Source organism: Chaetura pelagica, unplaced genomic scaffold, assembly GCF_000747805.2.
Source record: "Chaetura pelagica isolate M959 unplaced genomic scaffold, ChaPel_1.0 scaffold270, whole genome shotgun sequence".
In the NCBI taxonomy this organism is placed as follows: Eukaryota; Metazoa; Chordata; class Aves; order Apodiformes; family Apodidae; genus Chaetura; species Chaetura pelagica.
In genome coordinates, this window is record NW_009951925.1 from 292,312 (window position 1) to 304,571 (window position 12,260).

Genomic DNA, 12,260 nt, shown 5'->3' on the forward strand with positions numbered 1-12,260 from the left:
CAGGAGGAAGAGTTGAGTTCCCAAGTCAGTATCTAGGTGCATTTTTCAAATGTGTTTTGAGTTCACTGAACAAAGAATAAAATGGTGTTCCAAAGTTGTTTTCAACATTAAAGACCATAGAAAAGAGGATGTAAGTCTGTGAAGGCAGTCATTCAGCTTGATCAGGAAGACTCCTTTGGTACTGTTTGGTCAAGGTCTCTGGCAGTCCCAGTCTACCCCAGGTATGTCCAAGAGTGTCAGCTGAAGCAGCTGGATGCCACGTTTGGTGTCTCATAGTGTGTTGTGCTGACTCAGTAAGTGCCAGGCCTATATGTGGGCAGAAAGAAACACACCTCTTGTTCCATCCTGGCAGAAGGGAGCAGCTCAGGATTAGGAATGCCTGTTTCTGCACTGCAGAGGCTGCCAGCTCAGCACACTGCCCAAGCAGCTATTAGCCACCAGTGTGATCCTGCAGCCCCGAAAGCCAACTGTGTCCTGGACTGAATCAACAGAAGTGTGGTTAGCCAGTCTAGGGAGGTGATTCTCCTACTCTGCTCTTGTGAGATCCCATCTGGAACACTGTGTCCAGTTCTGGAGCCCCCAACATAAGAAGGACATAGAACTCCTTGAGTGAGTCCAGAGGAGGGTGACAAAAATTATCAGAGGACTGAAGCACCTCCCCTGTGAAGACAGGCTGGGAAAGTTGGGGTTGTTCAGCCTGGAGAAGAGGAGGCAACTTTCCAATACCTAAATGGCCTACAAGAAAGTTCGGGCAGGACTTTTTTGCATGGAAATGTAGTGAGAGGACAAGAGGCAGTGGTTTAAAACTTGAAGAAGGGAGATATAGATTAAATATTAGGAGAAATTCTTTACTAGGAGGGTGGTGAGACACTGGAACAGGTTGCCCAGGGAGGTCATGGAAGCCTAATCCCTGGCAATGTTCAAGGCCAGATTGCATGAGACTCTAAGAAACCTCATCTAGTGGGAGCTGTCCCTGCCCATGTAGGGAGTTGGATCTAGATGATGTTTAAGGTCCCTTCCAACCCTAACCTTTCTGTGATTCTATGATTTCTATGATTCTATTTCCCATCTCTAAGAAACTGTCAGACTGAATCCAGCTTGCAGTCTTCTATTGAAGTCAGACTGGTGTAGTTTACTGAACAAATACTTTGTTCATGATCAGGAGCAATGTTTGCTGTTTAGCAGATGATTACAAAAGGAATTCAGGCTGTATCTTTCTTCAGCATAATTAGATATTGGCCAACCACGAAAGTGATCAGTCTAATGCTGACTGTAATCATGCACAGTAAGTACTGTTCAATTGTCTTATTTTTTATTGTGGAGGGATGAAGAGCTGTGGCATTGGTGCCTTTCACTCTATTTAATGTTTGAGGTGGCACATCTCAGAAGGTTTTCAAATTGCATGTATATGTATCTCACAACGGATGAGAGTCTTCCATTCTCAGACCCTGCTTGGAGTGAATGTATCCCATGTATTTCAGAATCATATAGAATTCCAGACTGGTTTGGGTTGCAAAGGACTTTAAAGATCATCCAGTCCCACCTCCTGCATGGGCAGGGACACCTCCCAGCAGCCCAGGTTGCTCCAAGCCCCATCCATCCTGCCCTTCAACGCTGCCAAGGATGGGGCAGCCACAGCTTCTCTGGGCAACTCAGGCCAGGGTCTCACCACCCTCACAGTAAAGGATTTCCTGCTAATGTCTCATCTAAATCTCCCTCTTCCAGTTTTAATCCATTCTTCCTCATCCCATCACTACCTGCCCTTGTCCAAAGTCCCTCCCCAGCTTTCCTGGAGCCCCTTCAGGCACTGGAAGGTGCTCTAACGTCTCCCTGGAGCCTTCTCCAGGCTGAACACCCCAACTCTCCCAGCCTGTCTCCAAAGCAGAGCTTCTCCAGCCCTCCCATCATCCCTGTGGCCTCCTCTGGACTCTCTCTAACAGCTCCATGTCCTCCCTGTGTTGGGGACCCCAGAGCTGGACCCAGCCCTGCAGGGGTTCTCACCAGAGCAGAGCAGAGGGGACAGTCCCCTCCCTGGCCCTGCTGGTCACGCTGCTGGTGACAGCCCAGGACACGGGGGGTTTCTGGGCTCCAGTGCACGGTGCCAGCTCATGTTGAGCTTCTCCTCCCCAAACATGTCCAAGTCCTTCTTGGCTACTCCATCCATTCCCACCCAGCCTGGCTTTGTGTTTGGGATTGCCCCGACCCCTGTGCAGGACCCTGTACTTGGCCTTGTTGAACTTGATGATGTTGGCATGGGCCCACCTCTCCAGCCTGTCCAGGTCCCTCTGGACATCCTCCTTTCCCTCCAGCATGTCACCACACCACGCAGCTTGGTGTCATCACCAAACTTGCTGGGAGTGCATCAGTCCCACTGTCCACGTCTCTGACAAAGATGTCAAACAGCACCAGTCCCAGCACTGACCCTTAGGGAGCACCACTTGTTACTGGTCTCCATTTGGACACTGACCCATTGACCACTACTCTTTGTGTGTGACCATCCAGCCAGTTGCTCATCCACTGAGTGGTCCATCCATTGAATCCATATCATTCCAACTCAGAGACCAGGATATGGTGCAGGACAGTGTCAGAAGCTTTGCACAGCTCCAGGCAGCTGATGTCAGTTGCTCTCCCCTTGCCCAGCAGTGCCATGACCCCTGTGTAAAAAGCCACCAAGTTTGTCAGGCAGGATTTGTCCTTGGTGAAGCCATGTTGGTTGCCACCAGCCATCTCCACCTTTTCCACATGCCTTAGTAGAGCCTTAAGAAGGATCTGCTCCATGACCTGGCCAAGTACAGAGGTAAGACTGACCAGCCTATTGTTCTCTGGTCTTCCTTTTTTCTGTTTTTGAAAAACAGAAGGAAGATGTTTCAGGGATATGTTGGGCACTGTATGTAAAGAATGTCCTTCCAAAAGAAAATACTAAATTATTGAGATGTTCCTAGTAGGATTTATTGAGATAATGGGTATTGCTTTTTTTTTTTTTTTTACAATAAATATTTACAGAATAAATACCCAGTTTAGGTCAGCACTGAAAATTACTTTGCAAGTTTCATTTCCTCCCTGTGTGTTGTCTGTGCCCTCCCCTTGCCCCATACAACCAACAGGCAAAATTTGACTATTTTAGTACTCTGAGCAGTCTGCTGTGAGGAGAAGCCCCTGCCCAAACTGCAGGGGCTGAGGGGACCATGGGACATGACTGAGGAGTCCTGATGGAGATGGGCCGGGCAGGTTGCAGTGACTGCCTGTCAGTGCACTCTGCTTCTCAGTAGTTTTCAAGGTCTTCAAGTGCTATCACACTTTAAATAGTTAGCACAGTATATTATTGTTAATGTATTTTTTTAATAAATATTATTTTTTGAGAGTGTTTGTTATCAGGGGTCGGAATAAATGTTTTACATTTGAGGATAGGGAGCAAGTTTGGGTTTCTTTGATACCAGAAAAGCTTTGACATGTCCACTGAAATATATTTTCTTTACTAGGATCGTAAAGTGTGTGTTTATATAGTCATTCTAGTATCAAAAAGCAGGTATTAACAATCTCAACATTGTTGAGCATATTGTATTACTCAGGGTCTTTTTGTTCAGTTCCTAAAGGCTATTTTTTTTATTAACTCCTAGGACCCTTCAAAGTCGTACAAGAAAGCTGGAGAAGTTGCAACAGTTGAATTACATGTGGAAGAAGGTATACAAGTAGAAACAAATCCTTTATCTAAGAAAGTTACCCCCTTGCACTCTGAAATGACAGATTATATAAAGTCGTCTCCTCCGACTCTTATCAGTAGCCATAATTCTGACTTAAAGGATAGAACACAAATTAACGGAGCAACAACTGTAACAGAAAAATTGGCTCAACTTATTGCAACTTGTCCTCCTTCAAAGTCTTCCAAAACAAAGCAGAAGAAGCCTGGAAATGGAACTGCATCTGGTTTGGTTAAAGACTCTGGAAAGAAGCTACCAGGAACTATAACTACAAGTGGATTAGTTAATAAAGATGTAGTAAAGAAATTGCCAGGATCTGGTATTGGTGTTGGAATTGTTAACAAGGACTCAGGGAAGAAGCCATTAGGCATTGGTGGTGCAGCCATATTGATTAACAAGGACTCTGCCAAGAAACCACAAGCGACTGGCCCACTAATTGGCTTGGTTAACAAGGACTCTGGAAAGAGGCCACCAGGGATCAGCACTCCAACTGGGTTAGTTAACAAGGACTCTGGGAAGAAACAGCCAGTGACCAGCTCTGCAGTTGGATTAATCAGCAAAGACGTTGGGAGGAAGCTCCCAGGTATCAGCACTCTGACTGGGTTGACTAATAAGGAGTCTGTCAAGAAGCCAGTAGGGATTGGCACTCCAGCAGGATTGATTAACAAGGATGTTGGGAAGAAGTTGTTGGTAATAAATAGTCCTACAGGACTGGCTAACAAGGATTCTGGGAGAAAGATGCCAGGGACTGGAAATATGACAGTTCTGACTAACAAAGACTCTGGAAGGAAGACACCAGGGAGTGGCAGCCCAATAGGACCAGTTAACAAGGACCCTGGGAGGAAGATGCCAGGAATTAGCAGTCCAGTGGGATTGGTTAGCAAGGACTCTGGAAAGAAGCCAACAGGAATTGGCAGTCCAGTTGGTTTGGTTAACAAGGACTCTGGCACTCTGAAAGCAGACTCTCTTATGCCTGCCTCAGAGCCATTTAAGCTTCCTTGCAATTCAAACCTCAGTAGCCTTGAAAGCCATGAGACAACAGATTTACTGAAGGAAAATACTACTATCAAAACATTTGAGAAGCATATTATGAGACAGAATAAAGAAAGTATATTGGAAAAATTTTCAATTCGGAAAGAAATTGCCGAGGTAGGCAAAGAGATGTTTAGTGAAGGAGTCTGCATTCCACAGGATGGTTACTCAACCTGTGAAAAAGGGATTTATGAAACATCTAAGCATGAAAAACAGCCTCCAGTGTACTGCACTTCACCAGACTTCAGAACAGGAGGTGCTTCAGATGTATCAACAGCAAAGTCCCCTTTTAGTGCAGTAGGAGAGGGAAATCTCCCATCACCTTCACCCACAGTGTCTGTTACCACCTTAAACAGGAGCCTCTCAACATCATCTGCACAGTTAGCATCTAACTCCTTGCATTTAAGCTCCACAGCAGATCTCTTAGGAGGTATTTCAGATCAGATTGGCAAAACCCAGTTTTCTTCTGACAGTACACTTCTGAATATCAACAGAACATTGAACCATACTCTGAGCACTGATTTCAAAGGTGCTGATAAAGATGTAAATGAATCAAAAGCTACTTATGTAGAAACTTCAAGAACCAGTCCTTCTATGGGGAAGAAGCCTATTTTGGCACCTGAAACAAGCATTCATGCTACTGTCACCCCTTCAGTAGTTAGTTTTACAAGCTTGTTTAGTAGCAAGCAGTTCCTAAAGATTGGTGCAATAGCTGCATCAGATAAATCCTGCCAGGGAGCAAAAAATCTGAGCACTACTCAGCAAGCAAAACCTTTAAAGAAAAGAAAAGGAAGGAAACCACGATGGACTAAAGTGGTGTCGAGAAACACCTGTCGACCGCCAAAGGGTCTAGAACTAGAAAGGTCAGAGCTTTTTAAAAATATTTCATACAGTGCGCTATCCAGCAGTAATTTGGAACAGGCCAAATTCTTGAAAAACATAGGATCGTCTTCATTTGTGGAGCATGAATTTGTCAAACATCAGTTGCCAAAACTGAATGAAGCTGGTGGACAGTCCCTTGCACTGTTGGCTGAGGCTGACAAGCAAACTCAAAAGTTCTACAGTACTCACAAACAACCCTCTGGTCTGTGTATGACAGATGATTTCTTACCTGACATATATAAACCGAAAAGAGGAAGACCTAAATCCAAGGAGATGCCAGAGCTTGAAGGTCCCCCCAAAAGAACTCTAAAGATCCCAGCATCAAAAGTCTTTTCAGTGCAGTCAAAAGAAGAGCAAGAACCTCCAATTTTGCAGCCTGAAGTAGAAATTCCCTCCCTGAAACAGAGCTTATCAGGACAACCCTTTCCTAAAAAGAGAGGGAGACCTAAAAGGCAGATCAGGTCATCAATTAAAATGAAGCCACCTGTTCTTTCTGTGGCACCTTTTGTTGGAACAGATAACTCGAGCAAGATAGAGTCTGAAAGTGATCAACATCAAAGTGGGGATTTTTTTGAGAGAAAGGACCAGCTCCGAGGGCCAGAAGAAGTCCAAAAACCTAGTATTTGTAGCATGACTGATTTGGAAGTAGACTCAGACAGAAAAGTTGCCAAGAGAAATAATGGACAGTTAATGAAAACAATTATTCGAAAAATAAATAAAATGAAAACTCTGAAGCGAAAGAAACTTTTGAATCAGATTCTGTCTAGTACAGTGGAACCAAATAAAGGGAAAGTGCAATCTAAACTCCACAACACAGTGTCAACTCTTGCTGCCACATTTGGTTCAAAATTAGGCCAGCAAATAAATGTCAGCAAGAAAGGAACAATTTATATAGGAAAAAGGAGAGGAAGGAAACCTAAAGCTGTCCTGAACGGGATTTTGGCCAGCAGTTCTGCCAGTTTGACAGTTCTTGAGAAATCTGCTCAGCAAGCTCCTGGTACGTCACTAGGACAAGTACTTCCCCATTTGCTGCCTGCAGCAGGTAATAATTCTGAGATCCTTCCATCTCCAGTTTGCTCCCAGTCATCTGCAGTGAGTGGGGGGCAGAGCCCAGTCAGCAGCGATGCTGGGTTCATTGAGCCCAGCTCAGTGCCCTATCTCCACATACACTCCCGACAGGGCAGTGTCGTGCAGACACTTGCCATGAAGAAAGCTGCTAAAGGAAGGAGGAGATTATCTCCACCTACCTTGTTGCCAAACTCTCCTTCTCACTTGAGTGAGCTGACATCCCTGAAAGAAGCCACTCCCTCCCCGGTGAGTGAGTCTCACAGTGATGAGACTATCCCCAGCGACAGTGGAATAGGGACAGATAACAACAGCACTTCAGATCGAGCGGAGAAGTTTTGCGGGCAGAAGAAGAAAAGGCATTCGTTTGATCACGTGTCCCTCATTCCACCTGAAACTTCCACCGTTTTAAGTAACCTGAAAGAAAAGCATAAGCACAAATGTAAGCGCCGCAGTCACGATTACCTGAGTTACGACAAAATGAAGAGACAGAAGCGAAAAAGGAAAAAGAAGTATCCTCAACTTCGAGGCAGGCAGGACCCAGATTTCCTCGCTGAGTTAGAAGAATTAATAAGTCGCTTAAGTGAAATTAGAATAACCCACAGAAGTCACCATTTTATACCCCGAGATTTACTGCCTACCATTTTTAGGATAAATTTCAATAGTTTCTATACCCATCCTACTTTTCCTTTAGATCCTTTGCACTACATTAGAAAACCCGATTTAAAGAAGAAGAGAGGCAGGCCTCCAAAAATGCGGGAGGCCATGGCAGAAATGCCTTTTATGCATAGTCTCAGCTTTCCTCTCTCCAGTACCGGGTTCTACCCCTCTTATGGCATGCCTTATTCTCCTTCTCCCCTTGCAGCTGCTCCCATAGGCTTAGGTTATTATGGAAGGTATCCTCCAACTCTTTATCCTCCTCCACCTTCTCCTTCTTTTACTACTCCCCTGCCACCACCTTCCTACATGCACACAGGCCATTTGCTTCTCAATCCCACCAAGTATCACAAGAAGAAGCATAAACTTTTACGCCAGGAGGCTTTCCTCACGACAGGCAGGACTCCGCTCTTGTCAATGAGCACGTACCCCAGTGTTCCACCTGAAATGGCTTATGGCTGGATGCTGGAACATAAGCACAGACATCGCCACAAACACAGAGAACATCGTTCTTCTGAACAACCACAGGTTTCCATGGACACTATAACAGCGAATAGCTCTTCTAGAACAGTTCTGGAGTCCTTGAAGCGCTACAGGTTTGGGAAGGAGGCTGTTGGTGAGAGGTACAAACATAAAGAGAAACACAGATGTCACATGTCTTGTCCACACCTGTCACCTTCAAAGGGTTTGCTAAGCAGAGATGAACAGTGGGTCAGGAGAGAGCCTTCGGAGTCTAATTCATTAGCACTGGGATTGCAGACACCGCTACAGATAGACTGTTCAGACAGTTCCCCAGGCCTGTCCCTGGGGGGATTTACTCCAAGCTCTGAGCCAGCCAGCAGTGATGAACACACAAATCTTTTCACAAGTGCAATAGGCAGCTGCAGAGTCACAAACTCTACCAGCACCAATGGACGTAAAAAATTAACTGACAGCCCTGGACTCTTCAGTGCACAAGACACCTCGCTCAGTCGACCTCTCCGAAAGGAGCCCTTGCCTTCTGTTGAAAAGGCACTGCAGCCACTGGCAGGGAAGGGAGCTCTGCTGGCGGGTTCTTTCCAATGAGTCTTGTTATTTTATGTTGTGCCAAACATCCTAGAAAAAGAGGGCAAGTAGAGGTTTGGGTTTGAGGTAATCTTATCTGAGGTGAATTTCAGCACTTCTCTTTCTTTCACTCTTGAGTGTATGTTCTGTTAAAGCAATGTTCTGTGTGGTGGTTGGTAATGGCTCCAGAGCTGCTGATGGGATTGTGTAGGTGCCTCTTCCCACCAGATCTTTCTTGCTTTTTTATAGCTGTATATGAAGTTATGCTAAGGATGCTTTTCCTGAAAAGGCCTTTTCTTTTTCCTTACAGTTTTAACTAGAGAGAAATGAGTTAAAATTTTGTGTGATTTTTTATACTTTAAAAGCCATGTTTCTGTTTGTTTTGAAGTTTGGTTCATTTGGTTTAGCCTACCTATTGATACTACTCTTTTGACTAACATTTCTGTTTAAGAAAATGTTTCCTTTTTCTTTTGTAACTCAATTTTGGTTCTTTCGATAATTTCTACTACAGCACAGCTTTTGATCTGTGACTGGAGGCCTCTAGCAGTACTTCAGAACAGCTGCTAAATGATACTGGGAATGCCCAGAACCAAACCTTGTAATGAGTGCTGTGTTCATGGGTGGGAATCTCATCTTATGTAGCCTCAAGCAAAACTGAAACAGAACTAGCTGAGACTGTAGGCACAGAAAATGGGAATGACACTGTCAGAGGAAGGAAAAAACCTCCACTCTGAAACTGTGAACTTTGTCGTTTGCATAATATTAAGAAAACAAAAAATATAATGTGAAATTTAGGACTTGGAAGAAATTGTATCATACATAACTTTCCCCAGTGATGTTTGTGGGAGGAATTTCCACATTTCATCCACTTTCGGCTGAATTGTCATGGACATGGGCATGCTTGGGAGACCACACAGCAAAGCTACCCTGCGAAAGACCAAAGTGTGACTCCTGCCTTTGCTTCTTTCTGAGGTGTAAAAGAAGTCTGATAGCTTCTTCTCCAGTTCTTGCCTACACTCCCTTGAAATTTAAATAGTGTGTCCAAAAACACTTGCAACTAATATTTCGCAGAGCAAGAGCCTTGCAGAGAACCGGTTACCAGTAATGAATAATACCTCCTCACGTTCCTTCCTCTCATGTTCCTCCTTTTCTTGTCATACTCCTGTTCTGATCCCTCCTGCCACCTCCCTGCTCTGACTATGGGAGAGTTTAATCTCCTAGTTTTATTTTGGCATTTAGGGTTTTTATGTTTTGCTTCTTTATTTTGAGGGCAGTTGGAAATGAATGGATTCTTTTACATGCTCATATTTCTTCATTCTGTTTAATTTTACTAAAGCTACTCAGGGCAGGTGGCCATCAGAAAGCCGTGAGATTGCTGGTCCTGCAGCGATGGAGAGAAAAATTCTAAGTGCTAAGTCACCCAAAGGGTTAAGTTTGGCTCCAAGGAGGGCTTGGTTGTAAGTCATGCAGTTCTGGGAATTTCCTGAGGATTTCCATTACAGTGAATGATCTGACTTGGGTTTTTATGAGGAACAACCTAATGAAAGGAAAAAGCAGAGATGATTTAAGCAGAAATCTGCTGGTCAAGGTTCTGAATTCCTCTCCTTCTTGCAATATGTTTGATTGGTTCCTCAGATGCCATGTACCACTTCCAGTACATGTATTTGAGAGCTGGAAAAAAGAGGAACCTCATGAGGTTCAGCAAGAGCAAGTGCAGAGTCCTGCAACTGGAAGGAACAACCAAATGCACCAGTACAGGTTAAGAGGTGATCTGCTAGAGAGCAGCTCCGTGAAGAAGGACCTTGGAGTCCTGGTAGACAACAAGTTATCCAGGGACAGCAATGTGCCCTTGTGGCCAAGAAGGCCAATGGTATCTTGGGGTGCATTAAGAGGAGTGTCTCCAGGAGATCGAGGGATGTTCTCCTCCCCCTCTACTCTGCCCTGGTGAGACCACATCTGGAGTATTGTGTCCAGTCCTGAACTGCCCAGTTCAAGAGGGACAGGGATCTGCTGGAGAGAGTTCAAGGGAGGCTACAAGGGTGATGAAGGGACTGGAACCACCTGCCTTACAAGGAAAAGCTGTGAGAGATCTGAGGCTTTTCAGTCTATAGAGGAGAAGACTAAGGGGGGATCTAATGAATGTCTATAAATACATGAGGGTGTCAAGAAGGCAGGGACAACCTCTTGTCACTTGTGCTTTCTGATAGGACAAGGGGCAATGGACTCAAACTCAAGCACAGGAAGTTCCATCTCAGCATGAGGAAGAGCTTCCTTCCTCTGAGGGTGACAGAGCCCTGGGACAGGCTGCCCAGAGAGGTTGTGGAGTCTCCTTCTCTGGGGACTTTTAAGACCTGTTTGGATGTCTTTTTGAGTGACTTGCCCTAGTTTTGGTCCTGCTCCGGCAGGGGGGTTGGACTCGATCATCTTCAAAGGTCCCTCCCAACCTCCAACATACTGTGATTTCCCACAATGGAAACCAGCTGGTTTTATGCCAGGATGGGCTTTCAACTTTGTATTAATCTCCTGTGCACACTGAATAGCAGAAAACTTGTTTTTAGAAGATCAGTGTCAAGTTGTATGTTATGTTTTGTTGTGGTTTAACTGTAGCAGAATTGTGATTCTGAAACTGGTACCATGAAAGACTTAAATGTTTCTGTGCACGTCAGAATATAATAGCACAGATGGAGAAAAAAAACTGTGGTGCATCAAAAATTGTTTATGTATTGAACCAGATGTAGCTTAGGTGCATGGTGGAGAGCACACTGAATCTGAGCAGTTTAAATGAGTTACCAGGTATCATCAAGGTAGCATCAGGAAACACCCTCTAAAGTTGTTCTGTGTGATCTGTAGTGGATATTTGTATTTTATTTCAGAATAGCCCTTATGGAAAGTACACTTCATTCCCATAGCCTCCTGAGCATAGACCTTCACAGAATCATGGAATGGTTTGCGTTGGAAGAGACCTTTAAAATCATGTAGTTCCAATCCCCTTGCATGAGCAGGGACACCTCCCACCGGATCAAGGCCCCATCCCACCTGGTCTTGAACACCTCCAGGGAGGGGTCAGCCACAGCCTCCCTGGGCAGCCTGTTACAGCATCTCACCACCCTCCACAGGAAAAAACATTTTTCCTGATGTCCAACCCAAATCTCCCTTCTTTAAGCTTCAAAGCATTGCCACCTGTCCTCTCACTACACACCCATGTTGAAAGCTCTACCTCAGCTTTCATATAGGCCAACTTCAGATACTGGAAAGTTGCTATAAGGTCACCATGGAGCCTCCTCTTCTCTAGGCCAAACAACACCAATTTCCTCAGTCTGTCTTCATAGGGGGGGTGCTTCAGTCCCTCGTGGCTCTCCTCTGGACATGCTCAAGGAGTTCTATATAACCTGTCCTGGTTGAATTAACTGACAGATCCTTTCTGTTATATGAGGTGATGCTAGATATTAGATACAGAGATTGTCTGTGTCCAAGTTGTATTAGAAATGTGTGTGTTCTGGCAGTCAGGACTGCAGTGAAGGTTGGTGCTGCACAGAAGATGAAGTGCAGACAGAAGCTGCGTGCTGTGGGCCTGTGGTGCAAGCAGCCAGCGCCTGCACGCAGGCTCGGACACTGTCAGACTTCTGTAGGATGCTCTTACCTGTTGATCTGAAGTTCACAGTGATCTTTGGTGAACTTCTGCAGTCTTAGGCCACGAGTTATTTCACACAACTAATCACTTACCACAGACTGCTCTCAGTGTGCAATGCACAATTCCGGGAAGGAAAGGAAAAGGAAAACTACCTCAGCCCTTGGGCTTTGTGCAGTGGGATTGGAAAGTCTTTACTGCCTTCGTTCCACTTGAAAATGAACGGCGCTGTGAGGCCCGGAGATGCGTCTGCC

The 12,260-nt window shown here is 45.1% G+C and overlaps 1 protein-coding gene across 1 annotated transcript in view; it reads left to right on the top strand.

Moving 5' to 3' along the window:
* ASH1L (ash1 (absent, small, or homeotic)-like (Drosophila)) overlaps positions 1 to 12,260 on the top strand; it is a 62,003-nt gene that overhangs the window by 8,005 nt on the left and 41,738 nt on the right. The window contains exons 2-4 of the mRNA XM_009995966.1: positions 3,618 to 4,071; positions 4,120 to 4,384; positions 4,502 to 8,385. Of these exons, the coding sequence (XP_009994268.1) occupies positions 3,618 to 4,071; positions 4,120 to 4,384; positions 4,502 to 8,385 (4,603 nt within the window). The remainder of the gene's footprint in view (positions 1 to 3,617; positions 4,072 to 4,119; positions 4,385 to 4,501; positions 8,386 to 12,260) is intronic.